Consider the following 21,491-nt stretch of genomic DNA (forward strand, 5'->3'; position numbering starts at 1 on the left):
TTGCCTTTGGGAGACAGTATTTCATCTACTGATGAAAAACTGTGATGATCACCCCTTTTTTACAGAACCACAGAATCAACCACGTTGAAAAAGACCTCTGAGATCAGTAAGTCCAACCCATTACCCAACATCACCTTGTCTACTAGACCATAGCACTAAGTCTCTTCTTAAATACCTCCAGGGGTGATGACTCCACCACCTCCCTGGGCAGCCCATTCCAATCTGATCACTCTCTCTTTAAAGAATCCTTTCTAACGTCCAACCTAAGCCTCTCTTGGCACAGCTTAAGACCATGCCCTCTTGTCCTACTGCTGGTTGTCCGGGAGAAGAGACTGACCTGCACCTGGCTACAACCTCCTTTCGAGTAGTTGTAGAGAGCGATAAGGTCACCCCTGAGCCTCCTCTTCTCCAGGCTGAACAACCTCAGCTCCCTCAGCCACTCCTCATAGACTTGTGCTCCACCACACCCACAGTAAAGAATGTTATCCCAATATCTGATTTAAACCTACAGTCTTTCAGTTTGAAACCATCCCCCCTTGTCCTGTCACCACATGCTCTTGCAAATAGTCTCTCTCCATCTTTCTTCTAGGCTTCCTTCAGAACTGGAAGGTCTGAAACTCCTTTTCAAGAAAGATCTCCCTAGTTTAACCTGGCTTAGTAGATTTAATTTTCTGTGTCTCCCATCTCACTGACTTGTGGAATAATTTTTGCATTTTTCAGGATAAAAAACATGGATAAGATGTTAAAATTTTGTGTCATCAAAAGATTCTGTTTGTATTCTTAGCCAGATATCCTATGATCTTGAGACAGGGTATGTAACTTGATTTGGTCAATGAGATTAACTAAATTGTTGCAGTTATTGCTGCAGTTTTTGTCTGTAAATTTTGTTTGTCAGACACTGAGCAGCAGAATGAAATTTGTGCGCACAACTATTTTTCTTAAGGAAAATAACTGAAGCTGGAACCTTGAAATCTGTTAAATATGGGCTATTTTTTATGCAGTAGTTGACTTTGGCAGTGTCCTCAGAGGTTGCTTCATTTAGGTTTCTCTACGTAGGTGCATTACTCCTAAGCCTTGGTTAAAGCTAGGATCTGCTCAGTCATGATGGGATTGGTGCTGGCAGGAAGCACTGCACACACCCTGCTTAGGGCAGCCCTAAGGTAGGGTACCAGTTTCTGACATCCGCACTTCACTCGACACCCAGGAGTTTATCGGGGAGTGCTGCAAATGGGAAATTGGTGCCTATGCACTTCTTGGTTTTTTGTCCTTCACAGGTGTGGCAAGTCATTAGGTGTTCACACCAACCTCCAACTCTGGATTTCTGTCAGTGCAGTTTATCTTCTGCCAGCTATGGGATGTTTCCTGCAATGTTGAGCAAAATTAGAAAAGTGAAAGAGGTTTTAATGTTTCTGCTGATCCAGTCATATTTGGACTAAATATACTGACTGCTACTTCATCAGCAGTAAACACATATTGCCTTCATTTGCCATTAATACAAAGAAAAATACTTTTATTCTTTTTACCTCTTCTTACTTTACTGTGAATGTGTAGCTCTAAAATACACCTTCAAATTCAAACTATTTGGTTACATTGTTTCTCAAACAGAAGAAAAGTGATGCTACTTTCACTTAAATATGATGTGATACTTGTATTTCCTTGTATTACTACACAAAATTGTGTCTCTGTTGGACAATTCTTTGAAAGCAATTGTATAGATACTTCAGTACATAGGAGGAAATTGCTGATGGTTATGCAATGGGATTTACTGCACTTCAAAGTGCAAGTGCAAGATACTGCAAAGTGCTGGTCTTATTACACTGCACGTTCACTCATTTTTACTGGCACATATATTTTAATGGGACAAAATAAAGATTGTGTTGACCCAGTATCTTTATATTACATAACTAGATGACTATTAGTATAATGAAAACTTTTCTAATTTTCCTATCATAAAAACATATCCAATGCTTTCCAAACAGTGGTTCAGCTCAAACAGCCAGCATGAGTCAGCCTACTACAGGTAAGTTTAGTAACTATTATGACCTTATAAAGAACACTGTAAGTATTTTAATAAAAAGGAGTATTTTAAATTAACTATCTGAACATTTTGATTAAAAGAAACCATATTTACACAATGCTTAGCAGCACATAAAATGGCATATAATGAGTATACAAATATGTAGCAGAGACTGACCTTCACTTTAAGATTCTGTGAAGCCTATAGGAATTAGCCAATATAGACATTAATAAAATGCTTCCTGAGAATATGAAGAACCTGTCTGCTATGAGGGTCCTGGAAGCTACCTCTAAGGCTAACTTGTCCTATTTCCCATACCACAAGCATATATTTATGGCCACGGAAAATTTTTTTAAGCATGCTAGGTACTTAGTACCTAAGCATGCTTAGTATGTAAGTACATTACCAGGCATTCACGCTGGCAGCCAACAGAACGTCCTTTAGCTGGCAGTATACTCCGAAGCCATACAGCGTATTACCTCATGCATGGAGCAACCCTGGAAACTGCTTTTCCATCACAGCATATATATATACAGACAGAAGGTTGGAAACGAGCCAGACATTGTAAGAACCTCTAAGAGATTATGGTGCAATACAGTTCAGCCTCTACAGTGCAGCCACCCACATGCATAGAAGTCAGGCTATGCACACTTCCAGTGTGTTACTACTGCCTTGCATCAAGAAAAGCCTACTCTAGCTCGTGTTTGCTCCCACCTCTTAATGGGACAGTTGAGTACCAGCTTGTTAGTTGGAATGTCTTCACATATGGTATCCCTAGGGCTGCTGACTGAAAATACTGGAAGTGAACAATGGGAGAGACTCAATAATCATCTTCCTCACTCCTCAGACTTGACACAAGCAGGGCTGAGGCATGCAAAAGAACAGCATTTCAAACAGAAGGTCAGCTTCTGCCAGTTTGAGATTCAGTGCACACATTTTATGTAACTAAGTTATTTTTGCATGCAAAATACGTACAGTACAGACTACGCCACTGTGAACCCTCCCCTACTTCACCACTGCCTCAGCCTTAACTAGGACCTGAACTTTTCTGCCACATGAAGTCTTAGCTCTCCTTGATGAGATTACAAATACATATATCAGCTAGACAAGATGTGAAATTCTAAGCAAGAAGACATTGGAGAACAAAATCTGCAGGCTGACACTCACATGGAATGCAATTCAGTTTGGAAATATTCACCAAAAAATTACTTTAAATGTTGCCATTTATTAAGTAGGCAGTTACGTTTAAAAAGCTATACAGGATGTAGTTCCACAATATTGTATTACCCTATTACAATTCATTTTTAAGAGGTTAGCAGGCCTGTGGGAATGGCACTGTGCTATGGACTTCACAGACTGTCTGAAAACCAACTACATGAGGCTACTGTCTGACTGCTGATCGGAAGTGAAGCTACCAGGTTTCAGCCCAGCTCCACACATAACTGGTCCCTAAGTACCACTCCTTCAGATACTCTTGTTTACAATCTCATGAGGAAATTTGGGAGCTGAAGGGCTGGAAATCTAGTAATCTCCTCAGAACAGGGTGGGGAGGTGTAAGAAGGACTGGCCCAGTAGCAGAGCTTGCATAGACAGGTTTGTTCTATGAGCAGAGGATTTCACTCTCCAGGGCTGCCAGATCCAGCACTTTTTCTATGAATTTATTTTAAAATCAAATTCACACCCCATTTTTACCACCACACATATTTTCAAAGATCATTTCTATGTTAAAAGTAGAAATGAAGGAAAAACTAATAGCTCCAAGTATCTCAAACTTTAAACTCCAAGCGGATTTCCAGTCACATAAATAAATGTTTTGGCCTAAAGTCTCTCAGCCCCCAAATTTGGGTATCAGTACGAAAGATGATAAATCCAGAAAATACCAAGCCTTACCTTCTTGTAGAGACTTCTCAGGTCTCTGTACTGCCACATACTATTGAGGACCTGAGATGCTGCTTTCACCACTTTAGGCGAATGCCTGTTACACACATATATTAAAAGGGGAGAGAGAGAGAAATAAAGAGTGAGAAAGAGACTGTTAAATACAAGACACCATTCATCCCAATTTTCAAATGCATTGTTATGGATTTAAACCCACAATTAAAGTGTGTTTCAAGTATACCATAAGATCTTTGGTTGGCATCTTGGAGATCAATGTATTTTTAAACAAGGGCAATATATATTATCTCTATAGTACTAATCATTCAGTGAGGAGCAAAACATGTGCAACTCAGTACATACAGGGATTCATGCTGAATGCATAGTAAGAGTAATGTGAGGTAGCAATTGCCAAAATTGTTGAGGACCCAACTGGCATTATATACATCTAAGATGTCCTGGCTGTAACTTTTGGCATAAAGGACAAGGAGTTTCTTTCTCTGTAAGGTGCCAAACTTCAGCTCTTGACAGTGTGCTCAACTCATTAAGTTCCTCTTAGCAGCGGCCAAAAGAAACACTCCAGTTGGGTGATAAGCACTGGATTTCAAGTGTACAGCCAAGATGCAGAAATAGAACTAATAATAAAAAGTCATCATAAATTTCATTAGGAATCCAAATGAGGATTTAGATTTAATGATGGCAATACAATGTCATGTTGAAAAGCATATAACTTCACATGGGCTTTATCTTCTGATAGGTTTTGAAAGAAAATGTAAACTATTGTTACAATCAGTTGGAGTCATATATGCCCACTGGAATAGGTAATTAAAAAAAATCTAAAAAAAATCGGTATATCAGAGAGTATTCATCTCAGTGAAGAAGGGTCAAAGAGGAACACAACAGGAAGATAATCCAGCCCACTGAGATAACCCAGTACACTGTGCAAGACCAAAAACATATAGAACACTAGAAAACCTTACAAAGGCCAAAGTCCAGAAGGAGGATTGATAGAGTTTGGGGCAATTATTGAGGTGATTTGTGCTTTACTCAAAAGAGGCATATAGATTGCAAAACCAAAGAGAAATCATAAAACCCAGTAGCATAAGTTACTGCTTTGGGCAGAAGTCTTCTCAGGGGTCACACTTTGGTTCATTCTGCGACTTCTGAGAAGGATCACTAGTAGGCTGACACTCAAGCTGGTAAAGTAATGTTCATGACACAACTTATTCAATTAACCTATATAGTATTTTCCTAGTAATTTATTTGATGCTTTTCCCCCCACTTTTATTCCACTTTTCACTCTGAGTACAGCAGTAGGTGGGTAATTAGTGAGTAAACAGGACTTTGATAAACCCTTTCAAGCATAATTGTTTTTATTATACTTCCAGCTGCACTGGCTGGTGGGATGCTGGTAGCAGGGAGTAACAAGGAAAATAACTGTGCCAACCATTGCATGAGTACTGAGGAGAGAAAGGAACTATGCAAAGTTGATACGGGCTTGGCCACTATAACCTTATGAACATAAGTTCTCTTGTGTGGTCATACAGGGAAAGCCCTGGGCATATTCCAAAGGCTAGTGGGGCCAGCCCCACACTCCTGGCACTGATATGTACCAGGGCGCATGGCCAGTCTAGTATCCTGCACTTGTAGACACATGCTTTATACTGGACAAGATGATTTCATACTGAAGTGTTTTATTGTATTAAATTGAGCATGCCAGAGTTTTATATCATTCCAACAACCAGCAATTTTGATTTTTAAACAATCAATTACATGTAAGAAACCAAACCAACAGCGCAGAGTACTAACATTTCTGAAAGCTGAAAAATGGAACTTCTACTTAAGATGAGCATTTGTAGCACTGTATGTTGACAGGTTTTCTTTTCTAGAACTGTGTAACCTGTAACAGTTGTAACACATGACTACAACTCAAAGTACTTGAGAGGAAGGATACATATCATGATTCAGAAGGGCATTTTGGAATTCCTCAACATTACCTGGGCTAAATATATTCATTAGAAATAGATGTATTTCACAATTATGAGGAGTATTTAGACAGGGAATTATACCCTCGGATCCTCCTAAAACTGCCCATGATACTTTGAAAATTACAAACTCAACAGGTATTAATAATCTCTACCAGATAATGAACGGGTAGACAAATGCATTATTCTGAGGAAAGACACATTCAGCTCAAGTGAAATGGATATGAACCTACTTGCAATATCAGTAAATTTGATCTAGAAAATATAAATATAAATTTAAATAGATTTAGTAATAACAAAATGCAATTGTAAACAAATTGGCAGAGCATGGGGAGTTTCCACAACGGGAATCACATACTTGGTCATGCTACTATGTTTTACCCCTTATAATTAGAATGTAAGAATGTTTCAAAAATGAATTTCTGGTATGAAAGGAAAAGGGTGACAATAGAGGAAAAGAAATGTGATTAAATTATATTGGCAATGCTCCGATCACATAGGCGAGCATAAGTTCTCATACCAAATGTAGGGTGCATAAATCTTTCCTTCGGGTTGTGCCTGGCTTTGTGGGGCTCTTTTAGAGCTCTGATGCTGCAGTAGGCTGTGTGATGACAGCTTCAAGCAGGTGGACTGATGGGTTTTGTACACTACAGTGAAGGCTTTTTGTTTTCAAACTGCCATAGTCCCATTGCACTATACTTCAGCAGGTTGACAAATATGAGAACCAGGCTATCTGTTTTAGGCAAAAGAAGGATAAAGAGTGAACTCTTCATGAAGAGTGTGTACATAGGCAAACAGACAAGATGAAACCATAGCTGTTCTGAAAATGCCACAGTTGTGTGCAAGACTTTTTTTGCCTCACAAAGCAGCCTAATGCTCTCTTAGAAACAAGTAGTTAGGAGAATCCACGTATCTGTTTTTCTACTATGTCCTGCCTTACCAGCAAGCTGGTGGCAGGGAAAAGGCTGCTGTGAAGAGGGACAGTGACTTTATATTCTTCATTCCTAGAGTAAGAGGAGCAGTCACCCCTTCTGCAGGGTGCAATCCAACTACTCTGGTCCCTAATGTTTATCAGGATCTTCTGGAATTGCTCGGAGGTAGTGATTACTGTAGATAATTACTCTTCCTTAAAATGCACGTGGAGTGCACTCCTTGCACTGTTGATGGTACATCAAAAACAAACCAAAGCAGAGGGAGACTTTTGGTACTGCCATTGTCTGTTTCTTGTCACCTTTCACACTGGGCATATGACTTCTGGTGAAACTAAAGAATTCAACTCACGATTGCACAGAGAAGGCAAACACATTGAGGACTAGTAATAACTACTGGAGAGGTTAAAAAGGTGCAAGGTGATTTGCAAAACATACTTGTCTCCTTTACTCTTAGATATGCCAACCAGTTTCTCAATGCCGCCTGCGTCTCGTAAGGCCTTGGCATTCTCCATGTTTTTAGTGATGACTTCATGCAGAGTGCAGCAAATGGCAGTAACGGTGTCATCAGACATGGCCTTGCTCGCTGAGCTGTTGCTGTTGTTAGCGCCTGGCAGTCGGTGGACCAGATCCCTCATGGCATACTTGCCTTTGTTGAAAGAAAATGAAGGGAGAATTCAGAAGATACAGCAATAACGGGTGATGGAGAAGAAGTACAGGGAAAACATGCAAGACTATTAGCACCACTTGCAGCACTGCATGTAATCTAACTGGATACTGATATTATTTTGGAGAAAACCACATTTATACGATTGCATGTTCAAGCATTTCACACATTATGGACTGTAATATTTCCATACTGCATCAGTTGGAGACTTCAGATATGGCTACATCATGCCCTTTAAGAGTATGAAACTATGATAGTAAAGGCAAGTATACGTATAAAGATAACCTGAATAACACAATTTACCAAACTTGGCAAGTCCTCATCTCCCACCAAACAAATCACAACTTGTTACTATAAATAAAATGTGCATCAATTGTTAAAACCTCAAGAGTAAATGCAAATCCAACATGGTTATTTGTGAAAAAGTCTTCTCTGAAGGACCAGTTTCACAGTACAAGGTTAATTCTATGCTACATTCAGTAATTTAACTGGATTTATTAGTGTTTCTTAGACTGTATTGTTCAGAGAGGACACCACCTTTCCCACACATCCTTAGCTGTACTGACCAGAAAGGAATTGACCAGACAGGGAGCCTTTCTGACATCTATTCCAGTCTGGTATTTAGTAAGGAGTTACTTAAGGAAACACTAACCTCCAGAACTTAAAATATCCTAAAGTGAAAGGAATTTTTACAATGGTCACATTGAACATTTCATGAAAAATAAATTCTGTCAATTACATTTGGACTCAATGATCTTAAAGGTTTTTTCCAACCTAGATGATTCTAAGATTATTATAATTTTTTTCATGTTTCAATGAACAGACTTTTATTTTTTTTTGCAAAATTTCCCCTGAAAGTCATGTAGTACTTGTGAAAATAATACAAAACCAGCTTCTGAGAATTTATATATGTAGTGTAAATGTAAATGTAAATCCATATAAATGTAGGGCAGGGTTAGCACCAGCACAGATACACAAGAAGCCTCACATCAGTTCTAGAGGATCACTATTATGGTAAGTGGTTGCTCACTCCTTCAATGTGATGAAGAGAAGACCTGAGACGGTGCAGGCCTGATGAAGTTATTACTTAGGCCAGTGAAGCAACTCTGAATCACCTTCAGTGCAGCTGTGGTAGGAATTTGCATACAGCAATCACCATGAAGGATGAAAAGGACAGGAAAATTGGGAAATATAAATATAATTAGTAATCTAATCTACATCCCATTTTGTGAATGAAATAATCAGGTATGATTATTGTATATAATATGATAATTTAATCAGATTTTTTGATAACTTAAAAATGTTCTGATCAATTAGTTTATGAGTACTTATTAAAAACGTTATTTCTGAATTCATAAAAGTTGTTTGTGTCCATATTTGAAAGCAGAGGTAAGAAGAAAGTCACATCTTTTAACTATCTGACATTGAATCATTTTTATTTGTCACAATTTTGCCTGATGTGGTAGAACTGCAGTCAGTAGTATTCACACAGGATATTCATAATAAACATAAAAACTGAAATCTCTGTACTGAATGGTTAAACGTAAAGATTATCAAATAGATTTTGTGGTAAGGTAAGGTCTTAGAGAATACTCACTCTATATCATATATATCATATATAAACATATATCATCATATATCATATATCATATAAAAGCATTCCTGATTATCAAAAACATAACATTCCCAACAAAATGTGTGCAGTAGCATTTGAATCTTGCCAGTGTGCTGCAATACAAATTCTGTCCTGGAACATTTTTATTTCTTTGAACTCAATATTTAATTTACTTGCATCAGAATTTTAAGCAATATTGTTAATATCAGACATAGTACAGCTGTTAGCACCACTTTCTCTTTCAGAAATGGTTTGTTTGAGCAAACTGAAACTCTTCTTTTCCCCTATACATTTATGAAACACTGTTGTACAACATCCTGATATGCTATCTACATCTGCATCTGTTCGTTCTGTGTAACATGAACACATTAATAATTGTTTCTCACTTACAGTGATTACTTCAGTTTACAACATATATCAAATTAAGCTTGTATATCAAAAAATAAATTAAACTATGATTTGATGTAGCTTTCACTCTTCTATCTCAGTGCCTGCCACTTGTCAGGAGTAGGTACAAGTAGATAGATCAGTGAGACCTTCTCCTTTACTCTGTGCACACATCCAGAACAGACCAACGTTCCTTTTTGTTTTTACACCTCACTTAAATTGCAACAGAGCATCTCATCACCTCAGTCCTCTGGTGGAACCAGATCACAATGATCATTCCATTAGCAGCCAAAGATTGCAAGCCTGAGCACGGGGTATAAGGAAATCTGGATGGCTGCCCCAAGCAGATCTCTTTCCTGGAACTGGTCTAGTATTCCAGGCAATAGTATTCATACCAGTACACATGCCTAGACACACAGGATGCTTCTTACAATAAATAAAAGCTTTTGGAGCTATCAGGGAAATCTCAGTAGCAAAACTGAAACAAACACAATCAAGCACAGTATAAGTATTCTGGACATGCTAATGCTCAGCAGTTCTAACATTTCTGCTGTGCACACCCTTCAGTTAGGCATGAGAAGATCAAATCAGTATTAGATACTTCCAATAATACAGGTTTCTTATAGATATGTAACAGTGGGACAGTACAGTATTCCTTATTCTGAACAGTTTTAGTAATTCCAGCTCAATACTGCTATTCAATTCTTAATCAGCTGTGTATTTAGACTATATTATATTATGTGTAAAATATATTCTGAGTGGGTCTGGTTGGGTTTTTTTTTTTTTTTTGGTTGGTTTTGGCTTTTTTTGTTTGTTTTGTTTTTAGTTTTTTTTTTTCCCTTGAGAATTGCATGAAATTTAGCCTTTGGATAGTAGCAAGTGCCAGAAGACTGACAGTACACATTTTGTAGACCTAAAATCTAGTGAGTGTATTTCAGCTGTTGCAGCTATGCAAGGTGGTGCCTAGTTTGTAGACAACCCCCATCAGAACCTGAAATGACAATGCCAGGCCCCAAGTCCTGCCAGGAGCTGCCTGTGGGGGTGACAGGCTTCCTCCTCCCTGCCCTGTCCCCAAGAGGCAGCAGAAGACAGAACTGCCACCTCCAACAAAGCTTTCCCCACACACGTGAGTAAAAGCAGCTGACAACAATTCAGACAGGCATCATGGCTCAAAACGTCCTTCCAGGGCTTTACCACAAAAAGGTGGCACACCAGCTGCAATAAGAGGAAAGTTGGGCAACAGAGTTGATCTAAGCCAGTGCTTACATGGCCTTAAAAATCTATTAACAAGAGTAACTGTTAGCATATTTTCTGTGGTTTGAGTACTTTGAACACTGTGTTAGCTATTTGAAAATAGATGTGGGATGAGAAAATCCCCTGCCTCAGCCATAAAATAATGTGGCATTAATTTAATTTCATTCAAAACTTATACACCTACATATTTAAAAAGTAGTAAATTTGCTTTAATATAGAGTTAAGTCATGGAAGTAGAAAGTGGAAGACTATATATACTTCAAAAAACATTCCACAGTAACTTGTTTGAATTATAACCATATTTTCTAAAACTATACATGTAGTTAGGTAATAAATTATACATTCACAGAAAAAAACATCAGTTACAGTTAACTTGTCTTAACTCAATTATGTTCCTACTGCTTTTCTATAGACATGAAGAAGAGTCATGGTTTTCTAGCATTAGGTATAGAAGAAACCTTGCTCTACTTTAGAGTGGCACAGATGTCAAATAATGCCAAAAGGTATTGTTGCATCAGCCCAACACAGCTGACAACACATATGATCTTTGAGTTTTGAATTAATCTGTGTTAGATTCTGTAGAACATTTGCATTTAGTTTTTTTTTTTTTAATGTTAAGAACCTATTCTGAAAGTAGACTGAAATGTGTAATGGAAACTAGTCTTGTAAACTAGTCAGCAAAGTATTATCTAGCACTACTAGTAGATAGGCTGAGCAATTCAGCTTGTAGCACAAGAATCCTCCCTGAAAGGAAGAAGTGAGAACTGATGAGGGTCCTGGGAAGAGAGGTGTACGTGTGTGAGGATTATATTTAAAATAAATAGCACTGTTAATTTTCATTAGGGTTCATACAGAACTACTTTGATCTACAAACAGATTGATTTTTTATTTGAACAACACACATTGTAAGACACAAAAATTTGAAGCTTTTAAAGAGGATTTACATAATATGTAAACACGGCCAACAGCTTAACAAGAAAAAAAAAATCATATTTATTTGTTCAATTTCATTCCTAAAGGAAGACAGAAAGACATTACATAGCCATGAAAGAAAAGGGGTTCTCCTGTGGGTGCCTGGGACAGCATTTTTCTCATACTATACATTTAAATAAGTTATTTTTCTCAGCCAGGACTTCCATCACTTTCATATTAAGAGGGTGATTCATCTAACACCATGCATTAAGTCTTTGACTGCAAGATGATAGTATTTGCTTATTATTTCAACAATGAAGATTTAATGTCTTTTCCTTTGCATGATAAAGTCTCATTAGCACCTTAATAGCTGCCTCCATTACTTAATTCAGGAAACTTATTACTTCATGGGATCAAACTGATAGCTGGCCTAAGAGAGATTCTGCCTTCAGAGCCAAATGGTAGAGCAAACTATTCTTCTGGTAGATTTAACCAGAGTAAAAGCATCACAGATAAGGTTCTACTTCTGGAAATATTTCCCTACTATTGCCTTGAGACAAATTCACTGCTGTTGTGACCTCGTTGACTTCATTTCCATTTTCAGTCATCTCTGAAAAATTACTTTGACACCTTGGCAAATTTATTAAATACTTATGACATGGTTCCTAGTTTGAGGGAACAAGACTAGGAAAATTGACCTATTGAAAAAACAAGAAACCTCAAAAAGTTACTAATTCAAGCTAAGAACCCTGTCCTAGAAGTAGAGATTGTTCTATAAAAGTAATAGTTCACCATTTTTCTCCCCCTTTAAGATATCCATTAATTCACATATGTAGCTAGATAATATAAAAATGGCAAAATGTCACCATACTTTATTGTAAAGATACATATATCCTATGCCAGATCTACTGGTGCCTGTATGTCACAACACAAGGGAATTTTCTTCTTTTTGTGCTAACATGTGCTACACTTAGACATATGTGGCTTTAGGTACTTTTACCATCCTTGTATTTTTAATACCATTCAACTTCAGTATTTCATAGACTTTATGGAAAGAGTATGACTGGAAGAGCTTTTATTCTTCCTTTCAATCATTATTTAATTAATATGCCCAAACTGTCTAATTAATTTGTCTGGAACAAATTTTGATCATGAGTCAGTGTATTCAACTGATAGTCTAATAAATTAGAGTGTATTCATTTCATGATAGCAGTGGTAGAAATACCACTACTGCATTTTAAAGTTCACTTCTGCACCATTGCTTTCATTGTCAGATACCACTGTTTTAAGGTATAATTGATTAGCACAATTGGCACTAATGTAGCACCTACAAGTGCCTCTCTGGATCCAGCTGTTGCTGTTCCAGAGGAACCCTGTCCCCTCTCTAAACACTGAAAATTTTCTAGTACATACTGAGGTGCGAGAGGGGGTGTAACAGTCCACAAAAAAAGGAATGATTATGCTTGTTGCAATATGTTGCAAACTCTGGACTCGGACTGCCAAGACAATACAATGTATTTTGTAAGCATCAGAGCAGCAGTGAAACTCATGCCATTAAAGAGGGTAAAGTTTCGTTACTTTTCACGAGGAGATTTTTTTTTGCCACTGAAAACACTTGAGGGCATATTGTTATTGAATAATGAGTTGTTATTGGAAGACCAAAGTGGAAAAAAACTGGAGCAATAGGACTGAAAAGCATGCCCCCAAAGCATGAGCTCCAACACTTTTAGTAAGTGTGAGAGAACAGAGGACTCTGTATAGTTTGGGATTTAGGTGTAAAAATAAAGATCAAACCATTTTCAGGTATGTAGGGGGAAATTTATGTGTACAGAGGGAGCTAATGCAGTGTCAAATTCCCTTGGATACCTGAGATACCTACACAGAGTTAGTAGACCTATGGAAAACATACAGCCTTATGGAAAAGCAGATGTAAACAAGGTGGGATTCTATATGGTCTTTAATGTTCAATGCTTATCTCTAGGCACATAGATATGTTTGGCCAAAAATGTTGGTTTTTTTTTTTAGGTACCCAAGTCCTTTTACTTTTTATGGTAGTAACATGCACAAACATTTGTAATCTCTAGCACTTCAGAGTAAATGCATATGAAAGCATTTCACTACATAATGGTAATTGACTATAGTACTGCAGTTATCCCTATACAAAAAAACTCTCACCTCAGCTCAGTCATTGGTAAGGGAATGAGTGATGGATTAACTTAAACTGGTTTCAGTAAGCAGCTCAGAGCTCATGGCCTGGAGCCACTGCTTTAGCTGCTTCATATTAAGCATAGCCTGTCATTTAAGTTGGGATAATGAGTATTTAAGCTAGAGAACAATGCCAGATTTCATTTCCTTACAGGTTTATTTGAATTTAAATTTTAAGACTCCGTGGAGATAAATTATTTTTTGAAAAGACAGAAAGAATAAAAACCATTACACACACATGCCCTCCTGTGCCCCCAAGGATAGATGTGAACTTTGTTCATGGCTGTTGAGACAGAACAAAGAACCAGGTGGAGGTCTCAGATTCCCTCTTCTCTTCAGACAAATGATACACTCTTTTCAGTTTTTCAGCACTTCTAATGACAGGCAGCAAGATTTCAAGATAAAGGATTGGTATTTGGTATGGACCATGACAAAGAGGAACAGTATCTTCCCTGATGTATTGTATGTGATGTGCCAGTCACTGGTTTTCTTTTTTGAAAATCTTTTTTATCAAGAATAAATTCAACCATCGGTAGTGTGGGATATAAAGCTCTACAGGGAGCAGGAATAGTCATCTTTTACAGATTTAGGGAAGAAACCCTCAAACTTCCAATGAGTGATGAAAGTATGTCAAACAGCAATAACTGTGTGGCAATGTCAATTGGGATTTGCTTGTAAAAGAATCAAATTTCTAAAAGGGAACCAATATATATGCCTTTATCTTTTGAGAAAGATTAAAGATGTTGGCTCTATATTTTGCAAAAAGGTATGGTATGAGGAGATCAAGGAATGACAATGGGCACAGCCATAACAAGGATGAAAGAGCAGTATGTATAGAAGCTATTGGCATTGGACAAAGTAAAAGAGAAGCATTTTGGTATTTTGAACCTGAACATGCCATGAGAAATCACAACTGGGTGCAATGCAATCACTGCTTTTCAGCAAAATGCTTTCTCAGATCCTTCATAGATTTTCATTCCTATAGCAGCATTTTAATCCAGTTACCTTCCTCCTTCAGCTTTTCTGCTTCCAGAAACATAACTTTTCCATTACATACATTTCCTGCCTACCTCTGTATGATTATTTTTCTTGTTTTCAACTCACCTTCTCAGAGCTACTCCCTATCTCCTCTATTACATGACTAATAATTTTTCGTCCTTGAGCTGTAACCTCTCAGACCTTTGGGTCTTAACTGTGAAGTTTTCATTGTCCCTTGCCATGTCTTGTAAATCTCTGCATCTGCCTTGTTTGCCAGGCTTTTCCACTCTCTCCTCATACTGGTTTTAATGCCTACAGTTTGATGCTCAGCTAGATCCTGCTTTCTTCACACCCCTGCATGTCCGTGCCTAATACCCCACAGGCTCATGCTTTTTACTGTTCTGAACAAAAGGAAATTTTAGCTAGTTTACAAGCATAGATTTTAGACTCAAAAATACCAGGGTGTTTAAAAGCTATTGCTCTTATGCTACTGTCTCTCTTGTGTATCTCAATTTCACAATTATTTAATCTGCTGTTATTTGCAACACTAATTTTATTCCTCTCTCAATGGAACACCTTCATATTTTGCATGTGTCTCACACAGCAAGACTGCAGATACTCAGACTTTATATTAGCAGTTATCTTAAAAACTAGAGACTGAACAAATTCCAGGGCTCTATAGCTTACCATAACCTGCTAATTCACGTCCCAACATGTGCTTTAAAGGCTAGATTCATGTCTGCACTTCGCATGCAGAAGCACTTCAGATGGTTCTGTTGGAGCTAATGCCAAAACTAGAGTGGTGTATTGAGACACTGCTGTGCATCTTTGCCTTTTCCATCTTTGCTGCTCTCTTTTTGGCAGTTGTCATGGGATGCATGCTGCCTGCTTTGTGGATTTCTGGAGAAACTAACTCTCCTTTGGGGGAGTATATGTTTGCAGCAGAACAGTCAGAAAAGTAGTACAGAAGTGGATTTATGTGTACCATGGCCAAATGGATTTTCTGTTTCTTAACAGCACCTCTCACCCAGCACAGTGGATGGCTTGTATTTTGAATGTTCATCCATATATCAGCTGAGCAATGTCTATCCTCCCTCTCCCATACTGGAGAAGAAAACCAAACATCAAACACAGGCAGCCCAACTCAGGGTGTGTTCTCTGACTTGCAACCTGGTTTTTGAAGATGAATTCGGAAAAAGATGTAAGCATTGATTTGTTGACTGTCTCACCCATGCTGGGACTATAAAAATGAGGCACTTAAAGTTCAGCTTGACTTGCCTAATTATCTGCTGACCTGATATGCCAAACAACTGCTGGGTCCACAGAAGGAGAAAAATTTCCACCAATAAGCTTCTATTTGTCACCCTCAGCAGTAGAGGAACTCAGCATTTTTTAAGACAAACTATCACTTATTACTGCTCTTCTGTTGTTCCTACTCCTTTGGCCAGAAAAAGGGATTTGGGTGGTGGCTTTGGCTGTCTCCCTGCTGTCTTAGCTCTGGAAGGTTGTCTGGAAACAAAAATGACAAACTCAGGCTTTATTGTTGTTGGACCAAGAAATTTATTCTTGTATGTTTGGGTTTTATATCCAGAATGGATGGAGTCAATGTGTGCGATAACTCAAATAATTTCCTTTCTAAACAATTTTGATTACATTTCCTGCCAGGTATACAAACTAGAAAAGGCATGAAAAGGAGTTGTTAGCCTACCTATTGACTCAGGTAGGGCAAACATATCCAATTAACCAGCAGCTCCTTTACACACCAACAGATTTATTTCTTGTTTAGACTGCACTGTCATCTTTCCTTTCATCTTTCCACTAGCCTAAGGTAAAAAAAGATTCTGCAAGGGAAGTGATTCCTCAGTTTAATTGCTGCAGGCTAAGTTTTCTGATTACTGGAGCTGGGTTTAGTCCCTTGCTATCCTCTTCCCTGCTCCCTGCAGAGAACAGAGCTTTTGGAAGGCTGATTTTTTTAAAAAATATAGTCGTTTAATTAATGTTATGATTAATCAGTGCTGCTAAAGTGCTTTGAAGAGGAAAAGTGCTATGTGAGTGTTGAGTGGAATTTTAGTTTTATCTGCATTATTTTCTGAGATAGGATAATATTTTGTTAATAGTCTGATTCCAGGGACTTTAAATTAGACCATAATGAAGAAATAAGAATATAATCTATTTTTGGAAAAGTCAAGTTTAGGCTTCCAGATCTATGCCCTGATCCAACACCCGTAGAAATTAATGAGCCTGTCTACCAATGTTAAAAGCTATTAAATCAGATTTATAAAAAAGTAGCTTTTCTTTTCCACTTTGTTTTTTATTTTGTGTCTAAAACAAAACAAGATTCTGACAGGAGCAGCCAGAGTGAATTGCAATTAGACATTATCCTGTTTTCACTGTCCATGAAGCAATCAACATTTATTTGCTACTATTTTTCTGCTTATTTACTTGTGCTATAATATTGCCTGAAACTCATGAACAAATTTGTCCCCATGGTATGATCTGATAGACTGATTGGGTTTGCATGCTTTTATACACAGTTAGGACAACAACATGGTGAAAATACAAAGATTCTTATGTTTAGAGCTGTACATTTAAGTATTAAGAGAAGTAAAATCAAGATGGAACCTCATGATATATTGTTATTAAAGGTTAAATAAGAAGCACAGATGTAAATGCTTTAGCTCAATAAATATTAATCTTGTAAAAGTGGTACCGCCTTTTGAAAACAACCCTTCTGTCATAGTTCGTATTTTTAGCAAAGAATTTTTCTTTCCTTTCCTCCTGCCTGTGTGTGTGCTCTGTGATGGGCCATTTTAGTTGAACAAAAGAATCACCCGGAGCCCTTAACGATGGAGATTTGTCTCCTTGACAACGAAGGGGGGAGCTGGCTGGTGTGTGACTGGAAGGGGGTGGAGGCTGGGGGGGGAGGAGACTCTCTCTCTCTCGCACTGCCGGGGTGAGAGGCTGCTGCGGGCTGCAGACACTGCCGGGCTCCTTTGTTTCTTTTCCTGTCGGAGGGGAGTTTCTGGCGGCTGCTCTTGGCTCACCTCTGGCTGACTACAAGTTCTGCTTACAACGGACCCTAATCAGCTGAAGTTTGTGAGTTTTCTTCCATTGGGAGAACTTTCTGTTTTATTGCTGTTGTTCCCCCCCCCTCCCCCCTCCCCCCGGTGGCAGCCAAGGATCCAACAGCGCCACCTGGTGACGGGCACTGGACATTACAAGTTCAACTCCTTCAGTGATCCAACAGCGCCACCTGGTGACTATAATAGGACACTACAAGTTTTTTACACCTTCAGTGACCCAACAGCGCCACCTGGTGAATGGTACAGGACATTACAAATTTTGCATCTCCAGTGACCCGACGGCGCCCCCTGCTGACTGTGGTTGGAACAGCACCAAAGGGTGCAAGAAATTGAACTATTTCTTTTTTTGCCGGTTTATCAGTTTTGTTCTTGAAGGGGATTATTGGTGGGTATAGGAGTATTACTTAGTTATTTTACTTGAGTTTTTTTTTTCGTGTTCCTGTTAATACACACATACCTTTTAATAAAGGGCTGTTATTTTCCCTTTTCCATAATTTGTTTTCCTTCAATTGGAGCCTCTTAATTTTGGATTTATAATTGTTTGGAAAGAGAAGTTTGGGTCTTTTCCTCCTAATTCATCCTCAGCAAAAGACCCTTGTCTCATTTAAACTGGGACATCTTTTGGCGCCCAACGTGGGGCCCGAGAGAGGAAAAGTGGAAAAGGAATAACTGCCCTTGTGTGACTTGATATGTGTTTGTGAACCTATAGGCACCATGAAGTCTAAGATCGCTGCTTTTCTGTGGTATATAATTATGCCGAAATCTATGTCCCACCTGTCGATGTTTTTCAGCTCAGACACTATGACCCTCATTGCAATAAGTATGTTTGAGATCTCGCACTGGTTTTATGACATAGTAAACTCAGTACCTGTTATTTTCCTTCGGGATATGTTCTCAAGGATATATTACTGCCCTAACCTACACTGTCTCCTTTGGGGTTTTAAGGATAATGGCACCTATTCCTATGGAGAAACACAGGGGAGTATATTTGCCCAACCCTTCATACATTTTCCCTTTGGTTCCACTACAATAGCCTCTGAGAGATTTAAACTCTCTTTAGATGTAAGAGACATTTTACTTTTGGGGCTTCTCGTGCAAGGTGTCATATCTATTGCCACGGTGTCATATCTAATATTCGTAGTTAGGCCCAGGATTTACCAGGACCAAAAGGTGCTCGGTATGGTGCAGCCCTCACAGGGTAAAGGAAAAAATGAAAGTGAGAGGTCTGATACAAGGGTGACTCCAGATAAGGCCAGTTCCAAGGAACCAAACAAGTCAATGGAGGTTGCCCCTATCCAAAAGAGGAAATATAAGACCAAATCAGTTCGCCCAGTAGATGATGATGGGGAGGCAGGACCCTCACAGGTAGCCAACCCGGAGCCAGAAATCATCACGAACTGGCCGGAAGGTGAGGATTTTAGTCTAGCAGAAGAAGAAAAAGGAGAGCAGGTAGTACGGGCAGAGGAAGCCCCAGCATACAACCAACTACCAGAAGAAGACATACGCTACGCACTCTTTACTGATGGTTCCTGCCGTATTGTAGGGATGAAACGTAAATGGAAAGCAGCTGTATGGAGTCCCACACGACAAGTTGCAGAAGCTATGGAAGGAGAGGGTGAATCAAGCCAATTCGCAGAGCTCAAAGCTGTCCAGTTGGCATTGGACATTGCTGAACGAGAGAAGTGGCCAAAACTTTACCTCTACACGGACTCATGGATGGTGGCCAATGCCCTGTGGGGGTGGTTGGACAGATGGAAGAAGACCAATTGGAAACGTAGGGGAAAACCCATCTGGGCCGCTGATATATGGCAAGACATCGCTACCCGGGTAGAGAAGCTGATTGTGAGGGTCCGCCACGTAGATGCCCACGTGCCCAAAAATCGAGCCAATGAAGAACATCGCAACAATGAACGGGCAGACCGAGCTGCACAAGTTGAGGTGTCACAGGTGGACCTAGACTGGCAGCACAAAGGTGAACTGTTCTTAGCACGATGGGCTCATGATGCCGCCGGCCATCAAGGCAGAGATGCCACCTACAAATGGGCACGAGACCGAGGGGTGGATCTAACCATGGATGCTATCTCTCAGGTTATCCATGACTGTGAGACATGCGCTGCCATTAAACAGGCTAAGAGACTGAAACCCCTATGGTATGGTGGACGGTGGAATAAATACAGGTATGGGGAGGCTTGGCAGGTTGATTATATCACACTGCCACAGACCCGTCAAGGTAAGCACTATGTGCTCACCATGGTGGAAGCCACCACTGGATGGCTGGAGACGCATCCGGTGCCCCACGCCACTGCCAGAAATACCATCCTGGGCCTCGAAAAACAGGTCCTGTGGCGGCACGGCACTCCAGAGCGGATTGAGTCAGATAATGGGACACACTTCAAAAATAGTTTAGTTACCACCTGGGCGAAAGAGCATGGCATTGAGTGGGTCTATCACATACCATACCATGCAGCAGCTGCCGGGAAAGTTGAACGGTGCAATGGACTGTTGAAGACTACCCTGAAAGCATTAGGTGGAGGGACTTTCAAACACTGGGATCAACACCTAGCAAAGGCTACATGGTTAGTCAACACTAGAGGCTCCGTCAATCGAGCCGGCCCTGCCCAATCAGAGTCCCTTCACACTGTAGACGGGGACAAGGTCCCAGTGGTTCCATGAGAGGTATGTTAGGCAAAACAGTTTGGGTTAACCATGCCTCGAGCAAAGGCAAATCCATTCGTGGAGTTGTCTTTGCCCAAGGACCTGGTTGCACATGGTGGGTGATGCAAGAAGATGGAGAAACCCGGTGCATACCCCAAGGAGATATAATCTTAGGGTAAACAGGTCATAACTCTACCCATATTTGTATCTATATGTATTTGTGAATATGTACATAGTCTAGAATGATGTATGTATATGTGGAGTTAAAAAAGGTTCCATTTGATAGATGTATGGTGGCATGAGAAAAGGAAAAAAATTAGGGGTGGATAATGTCATAGTTCGTATTTTTAGCAAAGAATTTTTCTTTCCTTTCCTCCTGCCTGTGTGTGTGCTCTGTGATGGGCCATTTTAGTTGAACAAAAGAATCACCCGGAGCCCTTAACGATGGAGATTTGTCTCCTTGACAACGAAGGGGAGCTGGCTGGTGTGTGACTGGAAGGGGGTGGAGGCTGGGGGGTGAGGAGACTCTCTCTCTCGCACTGCCGGGGTGAGAGGCTGCTGCGGGCTGCAGACACTGCCGGGCTCCTTTGTTTCTTTTCCTGTCGGAGGGGAGTTTCTGGCGGCTGCTCTTGGCTCACCTCTGGCTGACTACAAGTTCTGCTTACAACGGACCCTAATCAGCTGAAGTTTGTGAGTTTTCTTCCATTGGGAGAACTTTCTGTTTTATTGCTGTTGTTCCCCCTCCCCCTCCCCGGTGGCAGCCAAGGATCCAACAGCGCCACCTGGTGACGGGCACTGGACATTACAAGTTCAACTCCTTCAGTGATCCAACAGCGCCACCTGGTGACTATAATAGGACACTACAAGTTTTTTACACCTTCAGTGACCCAACAGCGCCACCTGGTGAATGGTACAGGACATTACAAATT

General features: G+C 39.6%; 1 protein-coding gene across 10 annotated transcripts in view; it reads right to left on the bottom strand.

Moving 5' to 3' along the window:
• Window positions 1–21,491, bottom strand: part of CTNND2 (catenin delta 2) — a 629,651-nt gene that overhangs the window by 31,935 nt on the left and 576,225 nt on the right. For all 10 annotated transcript variants that reach the window (XM_050328005.1, XM_050328001.1, XM_050328022.1 and 7 more), the window contains 2 exons: window positions 7,245–7,455; window positions 3,908–3,992 (listed from right to left, as the gene is read on the bottom strand). In XM_050328005.1, coding sequence (XP_050183962.1) covers window positions 3,908–3,992; window positions 7,245–7,455 — 296 coding nt within the window. The remainder of the gene's footprint in view (window positions 1–3,907; window positions 3,993–7,244; window positions 7,456–21,491) is intronic.

This window comes from Myiozetetes cayanensis, unplaced genomic scaffold (genome assembly GCF_022539395.1).
Source record: "Myiozetetes cayanensis isolate MyiCay16 unplaced genomic scaffold, myiCay2020 scf1, whole genome shotgun sequence".
NCBI classification, from domain to species: domain Eukaryota; kingdom Metazoa; phylum Chordata; class Aves; order Passeriformes; family Tyrannidae; genus Myiozetetes; species Myiozetetes cayanensis.